This window comes from Jatropha curcas, chromosome 7 (assembly GCF_041381405.1).
Source record: "Jatropha curcas cultivar XTBG-Jc1 chromosome 7, XTBG_Jcur_1.0, whole genome shotgun sequence".
NCBI classification, from domain to species: domain Eukaryota; kingdom Viridiplantae; phylum Streptophyta; class Magnoliopsida; order Malpighiales; family Euphorbiaceae; genus Jatropha; species Jatropha curcas.
In genome coordinates, this window is record NC_143157.1 from 22,454,874 (window position 1) to 22,476,243 (window position 21,370).

The following is a 21,370-nucleotide window of genomic DNA, read 5'->3' on the forward strand; positions in this document are numbered from 1 at the left end:
TCGCCAAGTCACCGGATTATAAATTTACAAACAATTGCTATTTAGATTATTTAATATAATGTTTCCTATATAGAAAGCATATATACCTTATCATTAATTGAATTTTTTTGACAATTTTTTCTTAATCCAATAGTAATATACTACTATTGCATTTTATGAACAAAAATTACATTGAATAACGTTAGATTAGAATGGATCAAGAAAAAAATGTAAAATCTTGATTTAGAGCTGTACTCTTGAGATTTAGAAGAATTTTATTTGAATATCATCTCGAACTGAAGATGGAGAATCGTAGTTAATTTAAAAAAAAAAAAAGAACAAAATTATACTTGGATTGTAGATTGAAGTAATTATAATTGGATTGTAGATTGAAGTATGGAAAATACAAGTTCTCCTATTTTCTTTTGAAGTTACTCAAAACACAGGCCCAGTCCAAATCTAAATAGCCTGCAGTCAGCCTAACCCAAACAGACTAATTAACAGAAGTCTCTGTTCTCACCTTCTCTCACTGGAAAAAGTAAAAAAAGAAAAAAAAAGTTTCCCTCACCTTAAACCCCATCAAAACCCTAATCCCAAGCACCACCTCTCAGGAGTATAACCAAAGCTCTAAAAGGCTATAACCCCACGCTCTTATTGAAATCTAATCTTTCCTGAATGGCATCAATGAGATTCTTGGCAATCTTGAAGAGAACACAGAGCCTCACGGCAGATGCAATCCTGACGAGAACATACCACAGCAAATCAAAAACAGTAAAAAGCGACCTACTTTCAAGAATCAGTCCCCTTGGTGACCCAAAGATTAGTTTAACTCCAGTTCTTGATAAATGGGTTGAAGAAGGCAACAAGGCCAAAAACTTTAACCTCCAAAGAGCTATCAGAAGCCTCCGTGCCCGCAAACGCTATGGGCAAGCTCTTGAGGCAAGCAAGTTTTGATTTTTTTTTTTTCGTTTGTTGTTTTTCTATTCTTCATTTTGGGAAAATGTTCCAGGAGGGATGCTTAGTGTGGTTGTAGGGAAATATTAGCTGGGTTAGTTCAAATTGAGCAAATTGTTTTAGGTTAGATAAACACAAATAAGAAAAAAAAAAGTTGTGGCTAGTAATGCTGGTTATGTTTTCTAATAAATGGATCAATCGAGTAATTGCTGCAAGTGGAATAGTTTTCTTGGCTCTAGTTTATTTAGTTTGTACATAAAGATGACAGTAATTAAAGTTTAATGAACTAGTTGTTGAAGTGAAAATGAATCCCGTTTATTAGTAAAAATTAATTTTTTTTAAAAAATTCCATGTCTTTTGGAAGTTTTATAATGGTAATGCATTTATGTTATATCAGTTTCTAGCTTTTTAAACATGAATCATATTTAAAATTCAAATTAAATCTGGAAAAGAAGAGAAAGCTGCGTAAATCAATAAGAATTTTGATATATCAAACATAAGATGGTAGTTAAAGTAGTTGAAATTCGCTAGCAATTAGAACTTATGTGCCTTATGTTTTTGTGAAAAAGGCAACGACCCAGTTATTAGCTCACTGAAGTGGGTCATGGAAGGGGATCTGTTCCTTCAACATTTTCTCTTTAAGCAGCCTTGTCGTTTTCCTTCCATTCAGATACAGAAAAAAAGGTTTGACAGATGGATTAACTATTTTTGCAGTTATTGGAGAAAACAACATCACCAAGAGGGTGTCTATCTGAAATATGTTCCATTTGTAGGATGCAGTTGACCTGTCCTGTGCTTTTGCATGCCGCTTCCTAAATGTTTAAGGATTTTTGTGTTTTTTGTCTGATTGCAGAATGCCTCTTTGAGGCTTCAGCATGCCACACCTTTCTTCGATACTCTCAAAAATGAGGAAATGAAAAACTTCAAAGTCACTCTGCAAAAGCTTTTTTGCTTGTTTGTTTCAGGACATGAAAATTAAAGATTCATTGGCACACCCTATAAAGTCTGCAAATCTGTGTAGTAGAGATGCTATTTGGTGTTTAAAGGTTCCCCATTTCCTAATATTTTGGTCTGGAATTCTGGATTGTGCAGGTTGCTGAGTGGATGAGTGGCAAGGGAATCAACACATTGTCCCCATCTGATCATGCTGTGCAGTTGGATCTGATTGGCAGAGTTCGTGGGCTGGAATCTGCAGAGAGCTACTTCCGGAACTTGGATGACAAAGATAAAGTTGACAAAACCTATGGCGCTCTTCTAAATTGTTATGTCAGAGAAGGTCTTGTTGAAAAGTCCCTTGACCATATGCAAAAGATGAAGGAATTGGGTTTTGCATCCACTTCTCTTAACTACAATGACCTCATGTCTCTCTACGCAAACACTGGCCAGCCAGAAAAAGTTCCTGATGTGCTTTTAGAGATGAAGGAGAATGGTGTCACCCCTAACATTTTCAGCTACAGAATTTGTATGAGCTCATTTGCAGCAAGATCTGACCTAGGTGCCGTGGATAAAATTTTAGAAGAAATGGAGAACCAACCTCATATATCCATGGATTGGATAACTTATTCAACAGCAGCCAGTATTTACATAAAAGCAGGTTTAAAAGAGAAGGCACTTGCATGCTTGAAGAAATGTGAAGAGGAAGTGAATAAAAATGCGAATGCACTAGGCTACAATCATTTGATTTCACTTTATGCAAGTTTGGGCAATAAAGATGAGATAATAAGGTTATGGGGACTTTCAAAAGCCAAGTGTCAGAAGCAATTCAACAGAGATTATATAACCATGTTAGGTTCTCTAGTCAAGCTTGGGGAGTTTGAAGAAGCAGAGAAATTGCTGCAAGAGTGGGAGTCATCTTGCGAAACTTATGATTCCCGAGTTCCAAATGTTCTCCTTATTGGGTATTGTCAAAAAGGATTAATTGAAAAGGCTGAGGCAATGCTTCGAGATATAGGGAAAAGACAGAAGACTGTAACACCAAATAGTTGGTCTATTATGGCAGAAGGATATGTGAATAAGCAAAATATGGAAAAAGCTTTTCAATGCATGAAGGAAGCTGTGAATGTAGCGTCAGAAAATAAGGGGTGGAGACCTAAACCTAATTTGATTTCTGTCATATTGAGTTGGCTTGGTGATAACGGTGATGTTGAAGAGGTAGAAGCATTTGTGAGTTCATTGGAAACTGTGGTCCAGAAAAACAGGGAAATGTATCGTACGTTGATCAAAGCTTATATCAGAGGTGGGAAGGAGGTGGATGGGCTTTTGGAGAGCATGAAGGCTGATAAAATAGATATAGATGAGGAAACAAAGACGATTCTTGGCTCAAGACAGGAAGAATGTTTAGTGGTCTAGGGTCGTTTTTCTTAATTCTTGCAAGTCAACCTGAAGTTTGTATTTTAACTATTATTAGCTTTGTACCTTCTGCAATTATTTTTCAAAGCAAGAGTAATGAAAAATAATATTTCTTAATCAGTTTAAAACCCTAGATTAACCTAATTAAAGAAAATAACTCAAATATTAACCTAACTAAGATTTAGATCTTGTGATTGAACTTGAACTTGATGATTAAAATTCAGAATCATATATAGATGATATTGAAGCAATAATAATATCCCAAAATAACAGTTTCTATTAAAAAACCAGTAACTACATGACAGTTTAAGAAATCAAAATCTTTGCCTTTCCAAAAAAAGAAAAGAAAAAATGCAACAATTGAGCCTAAACAATTTCTATTAAAATACTAATAACTACCTAACAGTTTAACACATCAAAATCTTTCGCCTTACAAAAAAAGAAAAGAAAACAAGCAACAATTAAGTCTACTCTTTCATGGGGATCGCTGAAAAGCAAATATTATGTGGTAGATTACGCCGCAGAAACAATCGAGAGCAGATATTATGCGGAAGATTTTGCTGCAGAAACTTTGAAGAGCAGATATTATGAGCCAGATCATCCTTCAAACAACTTGAAGAGCAAATGTGATCAGTTTCAGTCGCAGGCTCTTCTTTCTCTGTTCTTGATATCTTCCTCCTCCTTGCATAAGTCTTCATGGGAGTGAAAGAAACTGATTTTTCTTCGGTCATGTTGTTGACGGAGCCCAAAATCTCATCGCGGAGTAGAGAGTTGTCTCGGTAAGCCGCCATTGAATAGGGAACACAGAGCAGATGAAAACAGAGCAAAGAAACAGAGAGATTGATTGGGTTCGTTTCCGCATATTGGAATGGCTCTTATATATAGAGCAAGTACTTTGTTGGAAACAAAGGAAGATCTTTTACTGCTTGGATTTGGATTTTCTTGGAAAGAAGAAAGATACATCTTTTACATATCGAATCCGGATTTGTCGATAAGATGATCACCCTTCATCCAAGTAGAAATTGGAGTTTGATACTATGGCGGTTCTTGTTTTATACGTGCATTTTTGAATTAAAATAATACAGCATCTTATTTCCAAAATAACCATGAGCCCATCTGACTCAATAATCTCCTTATTGGAATACGAGTGGGGTTACTGATTAGGCCCAATGTTCGGCCCATTTATATAGTATTGTCCGCTTTCCACAGCTTTCCCAGCATCCAAACAAAGCTAAACCAGAATACAAACTACTACTAATAAATAAGCCTCTCACAATGGTAATCGCAGTAAGAAAGAAAGATAAAAATGGCCAAAGATCGAAGCGGTTCTGTTTCAGACATAGACGAAATAGACGAACACAAAAAGTCTGAAGGCAAAGCTCTAGAAAATGCCAACGTTGATTCCGATTCAGAAAATAGAAACCGCGGTAAACACAAAAGAGGGAAAACGGTAGATAAACGCTCTGAATCTGAATTGGAAGAAGAAGAGGAAGATAGAAAAAGAAGCAAAGGCGATAAGGGAAAGGTACGATCGCGAAAACGACATAATAGAAGCTACAGTTCGGGATCGGATTCGGATAGTGAAGAATCGGAGCATTCAGAGTCCGATGAGGAAAGTGAGAGTGAAGAGGAGAGACGAAGGAGTAAGAGGAGGAGGCCAAGGTCGCGAAAACGACGTAGTAGGAGCTACGATTCGGGTTCAGATTCTGGTATTAAAGAATCTGAGCATTCGGAGTCGGATTCGAGTACGGAGGAAAGTGAGAGTGAGAGCGAGAGTGAAGAGGAGAGGCGACGGAGGAAGAGGAGGGAAAGGAGGAGGAGGCGAGAGAGGGAAGAGGAGAGGGAGAGGAAAAGGAGGAAGAAAGAGAAAGAAAAGAAGAGGAGAAGAAAAGAGAAGGAAGAGAAGAGGAAGAAAGAGAAAGAAAAGAGAAAGAAGGATAAGTTGGAGAAAGGGAAAAAGGGCGCAGTTACTAATTCATGGGGAAAATATGGGATTATCAGAGAAACTGACATGTGGTATGTTTATTTGTATCAGAATTTAAGCTTCAGAGTTTACTCCATGGATTTCTTTTCTTAAGTCTATTTTGTGTTTTCAATGCGTAATGGAAATTTTACATTTTGTTTGGCTGCTGTGATAAGAAATTGTGGGAAAAGGAAGGATTTTTTTCCCCTGTTTTATGGTTATCTGCATAGAGATGATATCCTTTATTTGTATAATGAGGATATTTGGGCATATAGGAATTCAATGTTTTTGAGTGTGAAACTGTAGGAAAAGAAATGCAGGTGAAGTCTTAGTCATCTGTTTTGGTACTGAGAAAGATGAACTTCTAGTACTTTTTACGTTTCCTGTGTCTTATATTTTAGATGAAAGAATGTGTTTGATTGCTGAGTACTTAAAAAGGATATCAGATCAGTGAATCTTAAAGTAAAAAGACTCCGTCTCTTTGTGTTGTTGTCTTTTCAATGAGCAAGCACTTCGTTATTAGAGATGTGACTATTGAGTATGAGGCATATGGTTTGCTGTTGTTGTAATTGAGCGGAGTATTTTGCTGTTTGCATGGCACAACTAAAACAACAAATTCTGACATCTTTATGAGGAGGAAAAGGGATGGTTATGTGCCTTATTGGATGTTTAATTAGCTTGATTTGTAGATTTCTCTTTCTTATGTTCTCCAATATATAAGCAATCCATTTGGGAACAATTGTATGTGCTGTCAAATTGATGTTGTTGTCTAGTGTCACATTTTGTTTAATATTGATTTAGAATGACTGACTGGAGATGCCACTTTTATGGAATTATGAGTGGTTGGTCGTGATAATCCTACATGTTATGCATGCTCCCATGACTCATATTCTTGTTTCATGACAAATTTTAATCTTTTTTTCCGATTCATTTGATCTTCGAAATTTAACTGATTTTTAAGCTTGTCTTACTTCTGTTTCAATTTCTTATGTCAATTTGTCAATTTGTGATCTAAAAATTAAATAAGTCACCGAATATTATGTCATGCTGATTGCTTTTCATAATTAATATTTCAATTGGTCAATCTGATAAGCTTTTTACTTGAGTTATTTTTGCTTTTGTAGAATAATTCCTGTTCTTGTTGGCAGGAATAAGAGACCAGAGTTTACTGCATGGTTAGCAGAAGTGAAACAGGTTTTTAATTTGATTTCTTCTTCTAATTACTGCATTTAACTTTTAAATTGGAATGCTGTTAGATACTTAGATCTTTTAATCTTTTTATAATTGTCCTAATTATTCTGGGAGTTTGCTCATGTTTTATGTGTATTTTTCATTCACAGGTGAACTTAGAAAGTCTGGCTAATTGGGAAGAGAAGCAAATGTTCAAAGAGTAAGTGCATAAAACTGTTGAGTTGCTTGCAGATTTCTCATCAGATAAGGAATTCATGGAATTTTTATTATACTAGCATACTTAAATACAACTTCAAAAACAAACTCTTTTCATCTTGATTCATCGAGTATGTTTGAATGCTGTCATAATTAGTGGTTTATAATTGTACAGATTCATGGAGGACCACAACACTGCAACCTTTCCATCTAAAAAGTAAGGCATTTATGTTGTTCGGTTATTCTGGTTTTTGTTAACATCCATCTTTTTTCGGGTCATTCTTTAAACTTATTCAAGTAATCTATTGATCTTTTAATGCGGTGAAATTTTTATTAAAACCCCTAGTAAGTGTTACTGTATTGGAGTATACATACTGTAGGATGAAGTGTTCCATGTGATTGATGCTATTCTGATTCCCTTTTAGACCCTCCCCCCCTCTTCTCTTCCCTGTCACACGAGCTTGCACGCATTTTTCATTATTGTTGCATGAAAATCAATAAAATCCAGAGCAAGATACATTAACGGGTTACTACATGTTATGTCTTGATGATAAAGGTAATTATATCTGTGGTTTTTGTTTCAGGTATTACAACCTTGATGCTTATTACAAGCGGCAAATGGAAAGGGAAATGAAAAGAGGTGTCAAAAAGGTCCTGCAAAAAGAGCGTACTATCTTCAATGATGAAGAACAGCGTCGGTATGTTATGGTGCTTGCTATATAATGTTGTAGAGGCATTCAATTTTGTGTTGTGACACACAATGTTCATTTGGCTTTTTTTTTTTTTTTTTCTTTCTTTTTTTGACTAGTTCTATAATAAAATAACAAGCTTAAGATGATTTTGTTTTTGAAATGCCAAACTGATTCTAATCTTGATCTTTACAAGAAAGACCTCAATGAATAAGCAACTTAAGTTGATTTAGAATTTCATACATAGAAAGGGTTGAATAATTCAAGTTCTTATTTCATTTTGAATGTGAAAATTCAGTTAAAAAATGAGTTGCAAGTAATTTTCAAGTTTGTTTCAACTTTATTTACCTAAAACTGTTAGTACTTTCATCACACAGGCTAGAACTGTTGCAAGAACGAGAAAAGCAAAAGGAACAACAGGTGGAAGCTTTAAAGTACTCTATGCAGGGCGGAATGGTTAGTTTTCACTCTTTCATTATAGACTGCTCTTTTCTAATGTATGTATGCATAAAGCAAAATGCATTTTCTCACCTTCACTAACCTGTATGTCCAGGCCCAAGCAATGAAAGAACAAGCCCAACTGAAAGAAGAGATGGCTTACCAGTACAAGCTCGGCAACTTCGAGGTAACGATGGCAAGTTTGATTTATTTTTGAAGTTCAATCTTAATAATTTTGATTATCAATTAAAGACAAAATTATATTTATAGGCTGCAGCCGCAATTCAACGAAGGTTGGACCCAGACATTGCTATGTGATATTATTGGTTCTATTGCCGAGATCAAACCAGTCGCGGTTGTCACATTCTGTTATTTAGAAGTTGCTTTCAGACCTTTGCCGGGAGGAAGCTTTCCGAGGCATCTCTAGCAGTATTATTGAGATGATCATGACTCAATTTGACAGATCTGCATGATATTTTCGGTTCAAAATTCCTTTTTGTTACTTGGATCATGTACTAAAGTTTTTGCATATCCTATAGGAATAGCGTGTTTCACATTGCTTTTGTGCTGTTACTGTACAAAGCTGGGTATCAATTCTTGTCTAAATTTTTGTATCTGGGCCTCAAATCAACAAATGCTTGTTAGGTCCATTCTCCTGAATTATAGACCTCATCCTGATTAGTGCCTGGATTCTTCTTTGCAGCAATTGACCATTTCAGAATCTAATAACTTCTTTGGTACTTCTATAGCATAATAAAAAATGATAATCATTCTGAGCTAACCACAATTAATGAGCTAAATGGCAAGAACACGAGAGTTGCATCTACAGAGGTTTCAAATTTCTCCTGTGGGAAAAAAAAAAAAGATAGAAATTAATATGAGGATGCTTCAGATTAATCACTAGATCATACAAAGAAGGAAGTTACAAAGGATGGAATTAGACTTTAGATTTTTATTTTCTGTTTTAGTAGTTATTAGCTATTTTAATAGTTGATGCTGTTTTAATAGTTGTATTAGTGAATATGGATTAATTAACCATACTAAATGACAAAAATATTTCTTAATATTTTAATTTTATTAGTTTAAAAGAAAATGGAGGCAGTTTGATTTGATTGGTTATATTAAATTGAGCCCTATTATAAAAATTATCATATATTAATTAGAAATTATAATCCTATTGTAGGAGTTCTGTCCTATCCTAATCAAGAATTAAATATTGAATATCAGCCAGAGAAGAAGAAATTCATGAATTTATTAAAATCCTTCGTCATCCAAATCCCATTAAATTGATAATTTGTCTTATCTTTAATTTCAAATTCGTAATAGTTTTATTTTTACTATATGTTTAAGTATAAAAATAGCATATTAAAAGATTTTCATGCTTTTAAATTGGCAAACAATATTGAAAGTTGCTGCTTGGACCTTATTCTTTTATTGCTCATATATTAAACGCCACGTATTCCCTAAGAACAATTTTTTTATGCCAGTGTGTTTCATAATCCAAGCTATGCTTAGAGTAAAAGAAAAATAATAGACGGGATTTTATGACCAATAATGCTGATTCTAAAACTATCTAACGCTGTTTTTATTGATGAATTCTTAGAAAATTCAAAAATTATGAAATTAGAAACCCATTTGTATACAAAAATTATTAAAAGAGTGTATTCAATGTATCTTATACAACATGTATACAACACACGTGAACCAAATTATATGTATGTATATTAAAACATTACAGCTGAACCCACTTGTACTTTAAGCAAATACTGTATCTGCTTGCACTTCATACATTTTCATGTTCTTGAAGTTTCACAAAACACATTATTTTGGTCATATACCCTAATAGACGAGGGCTCTCATTGGCTTGTATGAGATGGGAGCCAAACAAGATTTGTGGAGATCAATGGTTACCGAACCAAAATGGTTTTTATAGTTCGGTTTCCTATGATAAATTTGGAAAGGGACGCAGCTATGAACATTCTCGAACTTCCAACATTATTGGGTTTGCTGAGAAGAGGTGTTACGGTTGATAATACATGCAAGTTTGTTGATAACAAATACGCAATTCTCAGCACTACAAACATTTGAGTATAGTGGATTTTCAGCTAAGTCATTTCCAATTTGGTTCAAATTAAAAAGTAGCAGCATATGATGAAGACCAATTTGAAACCTTTTTCTGTGATTTTTTAGTCTATTTGTAGAGTGTAAACCTGAACGAGGCTTAGATCTTTGGCCAAGCGTCATCCTTATTTCCTGATTACACATTCTAACGGTTGGGTTTGTGAGTGTTTACACTATACTTGCATTAGAAGAAGTACATGAAGAAGCTTTTAAAAAAATTATATATATGCTCTAGAATATTCCAAGTAAGGCTATAAATAGAGAAATAGTCATAGAGACAAGCCCTCCAACAACTTAAAATGTACGTAAGATTCTAAAGAACTCATAGCTTTTCTCTTTTTTTTCATAGCTAATATAAGAGCCTTTTATAAGGTTACAATGTAGCTCATTTACAATTTTAAATTTGAATTTTGATTAAACATAAAGTTAACATCACTGTCAAATTTAAACGTACATTAAATAATTACAAAATTTACGACTAATCCAAAAACATCTCTCGCTTGCTTATATAAAACAAAAAATCATATGCATATCTTTTTTAAAGTTATAAACAAAGTTCTAACTCTATCATTCTATCGTTCTCCTCTTAAAACTTTGAATTAAAACTCCAAGCTTTCATACTTTTGCAAAATATTTCAACTCAATAATCTTGGAGCACCATCTCTCCAATTTCGCAAAATTACTTGGACTTTATGGAAATTGGTTGTACTTTATGGAGTAAATTTTTTTCAACACTTTGATTATCTTTGATGGATCACTTCTCTCCAACTTTTTCCTTTCACTTCTCTCCAAAAATTTTCTATAATTTTATGGTGTATCCCTCATTTTAATTTTTTTTTTCTTTCAAAACAGACCATCTTCTTCTCCTGCTTCTTGAATCATGTTTGAGTTATATCCTTCTTTAAACGTACACATGGGGTTCCTGACTGGCTAAAAGGGGGAGGAATAGTGTAAATATAGAGAATGTAATAACATAAAGTATAATTCTCTAGTAAGAAGGTGGGAGATTGGGTGGATGATGATAATATGGAGTAAATAAGAGAAGGGGTTGTATAAATTTGCCCAAACCTTTTGCATTTAATTAAGCATTGTAGGTTTACGTTATGCCAACAATCTTTTTCTTCATGGCTGGTTCTCTTACAGATTCTATATGGAGGATATTTCACAACAGGTGACTCTTTAAGCTTGATTCTTGCTTGAAAAGCTTCTTCCGTGGATACTTGATTTCTCGTGGATAATCTTTACTCTTAAACTTGCAAAGCTTCTATGAATTCTGTGATAGAGTATTTGGACAAATCAAAATCATGAGATTCTTGAGCTGCAGCAACTTTTGATTCGTACTTGTCAGGGCAAAGTGATGAGAATTCTTTCCTGGAAACATAGCCTCCTTCATTTGTTGCTTAATTTGAGCAAGTGTAGGATTTGATATTTGCTGTGGTGGTTCGTAATCTTTTTCTACTACCTCCCGCAAATCATGAGCTTTCAAGAAAGTCTTCGATTTGATTACTTAAAATCATAATTTTGGCCTTTAAAAATGGATGGTGCTGAAATTGAAACATTGAAAGCTATAACTCACTTGTCTCTCTCTATTTCAAGTAAATATTTGGAGAAAAACTTCTGAGCATAAATGTATGTTAAGGACTCATAGTTTTTCTCATTTTTCATAGTTAATCTCAGAACCTTTTTATAAAGCTACAATGAGCCCTTTAACAATTTGAAATTTGAATTTTATTAGACATAAAGTTAATATTGTATCATATCTAAACTTACATCAAATAGTTACAAAATCATAATTAATCCAAAAAGATCTCTTACTCGTTGTCATACAAAACATCCTGCCCATATCTTTCTTGGAATTGTAGACAAAGTTCTAAATTTACATTTTTTGGGTTTCCTACTCCTTATTTTTAATACAATTCTCTTAATCGGAGGGCATTCAATTCTCTTCCTTGATGGAGATTTAAATTTGAATCTATTGTCAGGTCGTATATAATACAATTTTCTTCTTCGGGGGATTCAATTCTCTTCCTTAGAGGAGATTTAAATTCCTTAGAGGAGATTTAAATTTGAATTTATTGTCAGATCGTATATGTACTTACCGTTAAGCTATGCTTTAATATGCTTTCTATGCTTTCTGCAATCTTTCCATTTCCTCCACCTTTATGGCTATGGAATTATTTACATGTTTATTTTCTAATTTGTAATCCACATATAAATAGATTTGAGAGGAAATGGATTTATTATTAAATTAGTTTATATTGAACTGATCCTGCATACAGATTCAATTATTTTATTATTTCTATTTAAATAAATAATTATCTATTTATAAAATTACTAGTTGACTCATGTATATATTGTTATATATCCACCCATTTTTTATATTTTTTTTTTCAATTTTAAGAGAATGATGTTATATAAATTTTTGTTCAAAAACAATTAATTATATATCTACAAAAAAGAAATGATAATTTAACGAAATATCCATTAGTGCCATCAAAACCTTAAGAAGAGAGAAGTAAAAATTAAAAATTAAGACCATAAACTAGTAGAGTTTATCCCATGCAACAAGATAACAAAAAAGAGGGAGGCACCAAAATCCTGAGAACTTGAGTCCAGAAAGTTTGCTCTCACAGAAAACAACATAAGCAAATATTAAATATGCCTCTACCATCAGCAAGCACCTGGAGTGCTATCTACAAAGCAAAAGTTTCAGGGAAAGATTTCAAGAAAATATAACTTGGCACATGCTTGAGGCTCTTGGAAACATTATCAGCTTCTTCAGAAATTTCGACTCTTCCTCAAAACTAGCAGCAGAAGATGTAATTCTAATTTCTTTCAATACCTTTGCATTCTTCAGGAAACATCCTGCCACTTCCATCTCCATTACACTTCCTTGAAATCCTCGAATTTCAAGATTCTCAAGGGATGAGAAGAAACATTGGGGCAAAGGTTGTTGCCCAAATATAGCATCATCAAGAACTATCTCGCTTTCTAGGTCTTCGTCATCCTATTGGCAAAAGATGATTGATTGAAGCTTTGTTCGTCAACATAATAACATTAAAAAGCTTCAATACATACCAGAAATAATAATAGTTTATTTCCATCAATTGTCACTAGCCGCTTCATTAAATATATGTCAGCCAAGTCCCTTTAATTCAATTTGCCAGGGGAAAAAAAGTTACTCTTCACTTGAGTTCCAATAAGGCAATATTTCTAGATTCCACAAAAAATAGGTCTAGAAAAATTTGTTTTGATAAACCTAGTTACAAAAATAAAGAGATATGTCATCAATGGGGCTGTAAATGAGATAGGCGGCTAATAAGCTGCGGTACAGAGAGTGTTTAATAAAAGCTCACTTATTCAGTGGAATTATTGAGCTCATTTAATAAAAGAGTCAAACTCAAACTCAAGCATCGCTCAAGCCAGCTTTATTGAACTAAGTTCATGAGCTAATTTAGCGAGCTGAGCCAAGCTCACGAGCTAACTCAAAAATCAATTAAACTTGCATTAAAACCACGTCCTTTTAACAGGTAGTTTTGAGCTCAAACTTAAGCTTAGCTCCTTTATGATTATTGAGCTAAGCTTAGACTTGGCTAATTTTAAACGAGCCGAGCTCGAGCGTGAGCATATCTTTATCAAGCCCTGAGCTCACTAAAAGCTTTACTCGGCTTAGGTCATCTACAGCCCTAGACATCAAGCTTTCTCATTTTGCTTCTAACGTAAGAAATTGAACCAATAATTATTGTATTTTGATAGTAATGTTATTATTGAAACACAAAGCAGGGTTGATTGATTTTAATTATATAATCGACTATTATTAGCATAGATAAAGTGATAAATTATATGAGTGTCATTTGAATTGACCTGCTTGAGTATGAGAGAACCTAAGTTAGGTGAGCATCTGAGTATTTTGAGCAACACAGACCATCCATTTCTACTTGCTGTCACCTCCAAATGGGTCAAATAATGAAAACAAGGAAAACTTTCGTGGGATGTGTAAGATATTGCCTGAGAAAGAAATATGTAAAGATATCCCAATACAAAAAATGACCAAAAAAACAAGAAATAAGCATAATCCCAATACAAAAAACACAAAAACACAAGGACATATAGAGACATATTTTACCTCCAAAGTAGATGCAGATAACCTTAAAGCTTTAACATTAGAGATGTGTCTCATAAGCTGAAAAACATTATTCCCAAATTCAATCACATGCTTGGTATAAGCATAGCTCTGACTAACATCAACATCGGCCTTAACTAGCGAGGAGAAATTCATTATATAATATTCTTCGGACACATGATCCTTCAGCTCAAGAAATTCAAGTTTCGGCACATCAATAATAAGCTCGTAGCGTTTTTCAATGACTTCATCTTCAACTCTTATATTAGAAATCATCAAACTTTTTAGAGATGATGACTGCACGAGCAAGGTACTCACAGTATCAGAAGGATCCCTATCAAATGATAATTCTTCAAGAACAGGGGAGCCAGATAAGAGCTTAATTATAATAGATTCTTGAATGCACTTAAAAGACTTGAGATGAAGGACCTTGAGACTTGGGAGGCATACAGTTGCAGGAACCTCAATCCAAACGTCACAATGAAGCTTCAAAATCCTAATGAATTGAGAGCGAAAAAGGGTTGCTGGTAGAGTTAACCTAAATGGTATTCTAAAGAAACGGAGATCAAGCTCCTCAATACGATTCTTGATTGCAGCATACATCCATATACTTACATGGGTAAGATGAAAGGAAGTAACAAAGTTAAGGCGGAGGCTTTTCAAACAAGGAAAAGATCGGAGAATTAGTACACTGTCTACAAATGTTACAAATTGCAAAATGCTACGCATTCGATAAATTAAGCCAGTGAATCCAGATTGTGAAACAATCTCGCTATCATCATAATCAAAATCTAAACAAGGAACCGAAGTCCAGGAATATCTCCATCTTCTGGACAGAATGCTGGTTCCAACAGCATTTTTGGTTGGAAGAAATGACAATATATGAGAAAGAAGAGCATCTGGCAAACTACTAATTATATCTTCATTTGCTTTCTCACAAAGTTTTTGTGCTTTCAATTTGGAAGCTTTAGCAATAGATGGATGTCTTAATGAATTTGAGTTTTCCATTAGAGTTTAGAAACTGTAAGAAAATGAAATTGCATGCTTAAGGGTTGCTCAGATTTAACATATATACTATGGTGAGGGCTAACATGCATGTCAAATTGGGGACGGTTTCAACTTTTTTCAACTTGGGGCTAGGTATTGGAAATCGGGAGATCCTGTATCGGGTAGTAAATCTTTTGTTCCAATCAGTTGCAAACCTTTCTAATCAAGTCAACATTGACAATAATTACATTTTGGACTTATTAACTCTTGCAAGTCATAGCTTAGAGATTTGAGTTGTCCCTTTTAAAATATGGCTTACAGAAAGAGAATGAAAATTTGAATTTCGTTTTCTCTTTTCTCTCAGTATCCATCCACCAACAGACTAATAAAATATCGTTCAACTTTGATAGACATTCTCAATGTAGGGGTTACCACTATTAATTAAAGTCAGTGGGTGTTTCCATTCATTTTGTACATGTCAATCAATATCACTACTTATTTCAATTGTACTCTAAACAGACCTAAAAACTGTTGCAAAGACAACTGATATTGAAGAATCAAAATGGACTTGCACTTAAGTGAAAGAGAAAGCGAATCCTCAGCATCCAATAACAAATTAATAAATGTTATTTATGTTCCCGATATAGGGACTACTAGTAATAATTAGGGTTTGTGGGTTTTTCTATTCACTTTATCCAACTACCAGCAAATTAATATATGTTATTTACATTCCCAATATAAGGGCTAGACCAATAATTAAAAATTATGGATTTTTCTATTCACTTTTCTTTTTATGTATACGAATCTAATACATAATTTTATCTTTAAACGGTCGTCGTTTTCAGTGGCTTTTTGAAATTTGTAGAAATTCTATTGAAATTTTAAAATAATAAACCCTTCAATAGCTATAGCCCTGTCACGCAAAGAATAAAGAGCGTGGATTCACTTGCGTTTAGCAGAATGAAACTGATTTCCTTCGCTAGGTAAATGTCCAACGTGGTTTCTCTCTCCAAACTTGATCTCATGAACAATGTCTCTTTCTCCAAAATTTATCTCATAAACAGTGTCATTCTTTTTCTTTTTTTTCTTTTTTTAAATTGTTATGGGTGTGCTTCTTTTTTGCATCCGTGGTTTCTTTTATATTCTTATTAAATCTGGACTTATTTTTTAAAAAAAAATTAATTTGGGTTTATTTAATTATATGCAAATGCAATCCCTATAAGGCTTTAAGTCTTAAAATATGGGTTTGATTTCAAAGTTTCTCTACATATACAACTTAATTTTCTGGGATTTTTTAAACTAATAACTAAAAGATGTTTTTCAAAACTAAAAATTAAGCAAATCTTTATTTCTCATATCCTTTTTCTTTATTTGGATGGGGATCAAAATAATCTCCAAAACAAAACATTATAGGCGACTTGAAAGAAAAAGAAGATGAGGAAAAAGGAACGAGACTCATAGCTGTATCAAGACCAACAACATCATTATCCTCATCAGAAATTTGTAGCTGAGAAAAACGAAGCAAACACTCTTGTTAGAAAAGGCAAACGGTCTCCTTAACGTATTATATTTATTCCGTCCCATTTTGTTTGCTTTTTTTTTTTCTTTTTTTGGATGTTCTAAAATATTTGGAAGGTTTCTGAAATTAGACATGTAAATAATTATTTTTTCCATGATAACCTTTATGGTCATTAATATTTTCAATGAATTAAGGGTAAAAAAAAGGACAAAATAATTTTTATTGAATAAATTCTTAATATGCATGTTTTGTCAAACTATGTAAACAAAATAGGATGGAGGGAGTATATTTGTTTGATTTATTTGCTCTACTAAAAAAGTTCATAGATTTTTAAGAATTTAATAAATTTTACTAATTTCTTCTATCCATTTTGATTCACATATACAATTTTCAGCAAAATTACTAAAAATTTAATAATATATTTCATTAAATAACAAAGTTCAATTTAATAATATATATTTCTTTTTATAGAGAAATTATGATTTATTTAAATATATCTCTCTAAAGTGAAAGTTATGGTTCAATTCATATTTGAACTTTGATTCTTGACTCTTACTGTATCAATGACATAAGTATTCAAATAATTTGATATAAATATGAGTTATTGATGCTCATATAATTAAGCAAGACGTAAGTATTCTTCTAGCAAATTCTATACAAGTAACCCAATTAGTTCTGTTCAAGAAATGATAATTTGGCATGTGCTTGAGGCCATTAGGAACATTAATAGTTTCTCCACAACATATGACTCTTCCTTAAAACTAATATCAAAAGATGAAAACCTAATTTGCTTCAATACCTGTCCATATTTCAAGAAATATTCTATCACTTCCATCTCTACTGTGCTTCCTTCAAATCTTTTAAATTCAAGAATCTCAAGAGATGAGAACAAACAGTTGGGCACATTTTCTGACCAAACAATAACCTCATGAGGAACAATCTCACTTCCTGGATCTTCATCATCCTGTTCAAAAGTGAAAGAAAGTAACCATAAATTAATTATCTTAGACAAACAAATTAAAAAAACATATAAGTGAAGATAATTGTCCAATTTAAACAGACCTTATTGATCGTGACAAATTTCAAATTAGGTGAGCATTCAAGTATATGAGGCAGCATGATCCATCCATTTCCACTAACTGTCACCTCCAAATAGTTCAGATTATGAAAAAGAGGAAGATCTTCAGAAGATGGGCAAAAGAGAGCCTGAAAAAGAAAATGGTTTGACAAAAGTGAGCTTTATCCAAATATTAGGGAAGAGAAAAACCTAATTACCTCCATTGTATTTGCAGACAAGCTTAATGTTTTAACATTAGACAATTGTCTGAAAAGCCGAAACACCTTGTCTCCATATTCACCCAGCTCTTTAATGGTATTGTCGTAGCACTGAGAAACATCAACAATTGCTTTTACCAATGAGCATAACTTTTTAAACTTAATTTCTTTCCAGATCTGATCGTGGAGCTCAAGAAATTGAAGGTTTGGGGTATCAACAACTATATTACAGCAAATCTCCAATATCAAGCGTTTGAGTGATGAAGATTGAAGATAAAAGTAACTCGACATATGTGAACAATGGGTAGAAATTAATAATTCTTCAAGAACTGGACTGCCTGATAAGAACTTCGATATAATAAAATGACTTAAAAGTAGAATGGAGTTTAGATGAAGAATCTTCAGATTTGGTAAGTCTATATCAGAACCATTAATCTGGAAGCTAATAAGACCATGAAGCTTCAAAATCCTTAAGGTTTCGCTTCGAAAGGCGGTTGCAGGAAGCACCACAGTACATTTAGGGAAGTGAAGATCAAGCTCTTCAACTTTATGTGTTATTGCAAAAAAAATCCAGTGATCTATTTCCATGGAATTATACCAAGCGCCGTTAAGTTTAAGGCGGAATCTTTTGGTACATGGAGTAATCGAAGAAACATTGAATAGTATTTTGCTGACGAATTTTCCAAATTGGATTTGTTTCGTAATAAGTTCTTGAGTAGAATCAGACATTAAAGCATCAACATCATTAAAATCTAAATAACTAACAGAAGGAGAAGAAGTCCATATGTTTCTCCATCTTTTTGACAATATGCTTGCTTCTATAGCAGATGCGGTTGGGAGATATGAGATTATTTGATGCAAAAGCTCATCAGGTAAGCTACTGATTTTATCTTCGGACATGGTGGTCGAGAAGGTTTCAATGGTAGATTGGGAACTTGTTGAAGTTTAATTTTCCATTGAAGGTAATAGATTCTGGGAAGGTATATATAAGAGATTGGACTCAAACAAGGAGCAAGCAGATATATAAGCGATTAGGTCAAGGTAGGATAAGGTATATATACGGAGGTATATATAAGAGATTGAGGTCAAGTAGAAACGTATCACGTTATTTCTACTTATTGTAAATTTTATATATATTACAAAAACATCACAAAGTTTGAAATTTAAAAAACCAATCATAGTTCACTTTTTAGGTTGGTGTCCGTTTAACGGTTCACAAATCTAATTCATCTTTACTCCTCAGAGACAAAAAGGGCTGGCCCAATAAGAGTTTGCATTGTGAGAATCAAATTCAATACTTAAGTCATGGTGATCAACCCTACAAGTGCTATTTGTCACTGAGCTGCTCCATTCAGTTTCTAATCATAGTTTTCTAAATAAGAGTAGGAAATAATTAAATTTTTTAAAATATATATATTAATATCAATTTTAGCCTCTCTCTTTTTTCCCCTTGAATTTAAATTTAGCAGCCAAATTTGAACATTATTCCTGATATTTAAAACATCGAATTAATATCTGCCATATAAATTCAATTATTTAATTAATTTTCTACTTAAATACACAATTAAGTATTTATAAAATTACTAGTTTACTTTATCAGTATTTTGTTTATATAATCCGATCATTTTTTTTTTATATTCAACCAAATATTTATTAATAGCAAGACAATGTCAAAAAAATATTTACCAATTTGATATTAAATTAAAACTATATGCAAATTTAATTATACTTTCATAGAAAGAGAATATTGCATTAAAACCATAATATCATTGGTGTTTTTGTTGCAAGATAAAAATCTCTCCGTAATCAAAAGAATAAACATAATTTTCATTGTGAAAAATCCACAAAATGAAATAATAGTTTCAATAAAGAAATATTTAAATCATCAATAACTTTTTCATTGAGACACAATTCATTTAGTGATTTTAGTGTAAATATGACATGTAACAGCCAACGAGTGAAAAAAATGTAAAAGAATAATAGTCCATCTATTCCACTTTAATAGCCAGAAATGAACATTTTACATTATTGCAATTTAAGTATTCATTTAATTTTGAGAGTATATTAATTATTTTTTAAAATTTTATCCATATTTATTAAGTGTTTGACAATGATTTTTCGCAAGTATACGAAAATCGCTACAAGTAATATAAAGTGAGTAGAGTATCGTGTCCACAGGGATTGTGTACCAAGTACCAAAATTATATTATCTTATTATTATTTAAACGATAAATGAGGAAATTGTTTATAGAAATTAAATTCAGCAAATAAAAGAGAATAAGAAGAGATCAAGCAAGCAATTATTGATTAAAGAAATCAAGGATTTAAAACTACTAGGGGTTTTGATTTCACTTAAGTCTTTCCAATTTATTTCATTAGTTCATTAATCAATTTAATTATTCAAGTAGGGGAAACAACTCTGAATTCACTAACAAGCTCTTCCGATGTATTGCTAGCTATTTTAATTCCATTTAGTTACCTATCTTCCAATAGCGCAATCAAATATGAATTAAATCATTAAGTTATGTAGTTGTTCATGAATTTACAATTTAAGGTTGATAAATCATAAAAACCCCCCATGAGTCAAACCATATAGCTTCCGCATCAAGTTATTATTCTCATGTGTTTTATTAACATTTTCTTATCAAAGATCCTTCTTCCGATAGTGATAATTGAAATAAATCAATCTAGGGAAAAATTCTGCCTAGAAGCATTAAGTTCATCAATAAATCATAACTTGAATAAGGAAAAATAAATCTAATTGCATAAATTGAAAAAGAGATTAAGCTACATCAAACCCCTAGTATAAGAATTTAGTTACACATAGTACTTAAATAAAACTCAACAATACTTGATAAATATTCCATAATCAATAAGGATAATGAAAGAAATAAACAAGATTAAGAGTTTAGAAATAAGAACTTGTTAACAATTGACTCCAAATGGCTTCCTTGAATCTTGGCACAACTCTTGAATACTTGAAATTTTGAAGAGAGAAAATTATGTACAAGAATAATAGAATGAGAGATGATCCCCTTACAATGAATTCCTCCTCTCTTTATATAGACTTCATGAGAGAGAAATCCCACCTTCTTTAGAGAATAATTCTCCTTATTTTAAGGGAATAAATTCTCCTTGTTTTAAGGGAATAAATTCTCCTTGTTTTAGGGGAATAATTCTCCTTATTTTAAGGGAATAAAGTTCTCCTTGTTTTAAGAGAATAAATTCTCCTTGTTTTAAGGGAATAAAATTCTCCTTGTTTTAAGGGAATAAAATTTTCATTAGACTTTAAATTTCTCTCGATCACGGTCCGGGTATGCTAGAGTCTGTGTCTTCACTTGATTTTCCTTAAATCCAGCACGGGTGTGCTAACTAGCACCGGCAAGGCATGAGTGTGTTGCTTTATTTTACTCTTCTCTGTGCCAAAACCCTACAAATTTCCTTAAGATTAAGTGCATCATGATTCAAGGGAGCTTTGAACAAAAATATAAATAAAAATTAATTAAAGTAATTAAAAATACTACAAATCCTAATAAAAACCACATTAAAAATATTATAAAAATAACACCTATCAAAATTCCCCAAAC

The 21,370-nt window shown here is 32.7% G+C and overlaps 4 protein-coding genes across 4 annotated transcripts; 2 read left to right on the forward strand and 2 right to left on the reverse strand.

Annotated features, from left to right (window-relative positions):
* Positions 1–500: 500 nt before the first annotated feature.
* On the forward strand, positions 501–3,402 carry LOC149494970 (pentatricopeptide repeat-containing protein At4g21705, mitochondrial-like). Its single transcript, XM_089723591.1, has 2 exons — positions 501–918; positions 2,026–3,402. The coding sequence occupies exons 1-2, from the start codon at positions 655–657 to the stop codon at positions 3,280–3,282; spliced, it is 1,521 nt and encodes a 506-aa protein (XP_089579717.1). The 5' UTR covers positions 501–654; the 3' UTR covers positions 3,283–3,402.
* Positions 3,403–4,529: 1,127 nt separating this feature from the next.
* On the forward strand, positions 4,530–8,464 carry LOC149494971 (nucleic acid-binding protein). Its single transcript, XM_089724335.1, has 8 exons — positions 4,530–5,298; positions 6,394–6,439; positions 6,586–6,635; positions 6,807–6,848; positions 7,216–7,329; positions 7,698–7,776; positions 7,874–7,945; positions 8,029–8,464. Exons 1-8 carry the CDS (start codon positions 4,589–4,591, stop codon positions 8,074–8,076), a joined length of 1,161 nt encoding a protein of 386 aa, XP_089580461.1. The 5' UTR covers positions 4,530–4,588; the 3' UTR covers positions 8,077–8,464.
* Positions 8,465–12,469: 4,005 nt separating this feature from the next.
* On the reverse strand, positions 12,470–15,010 carry LOC149494972 (F-box/FBD/LRR-repeat protein At5g22660-like). Its single transcript, XM_089724469.1, has 2 exons — positions 14,006–15,010; positions 12,470–12,886 (listed from the first exon to the last, which is right to left on the reverse strand). Exons 1-2 carry the CDS (start codon positions 15,008–15,010, stop codon positions 12,602–12,604), a joined length of 1,290 nt encoding a protein of 429 aa, XP_089580595.1. The 3' UTR covers positions 12,470–12,601.
* Positions 15,011–17,187: 2,177 nt separating this feature from the next.
* On the reverse strand, positions 17,188–18,683 carry LOC149494973 (F-box/FBD/LRR-repeat protein At1g78750-like). The gene is made up of 3 exons (XM_089724470.1): positions 17,784–18,683; positions 17,571–17,714; positions 17,188–17,472 (listed from the first exon to the last, which is right to left on the reverse strand). Exons 1-3 carry the CDS (start codon positions 18,681–18,683, stop codon positions 17,188–17,190), a joined length of 1,329 nt encoding a protein of 442 aa, XP_089580596.1.
* Positions 18,684–21,370: the final 2,687 nt, after the last annotated feature.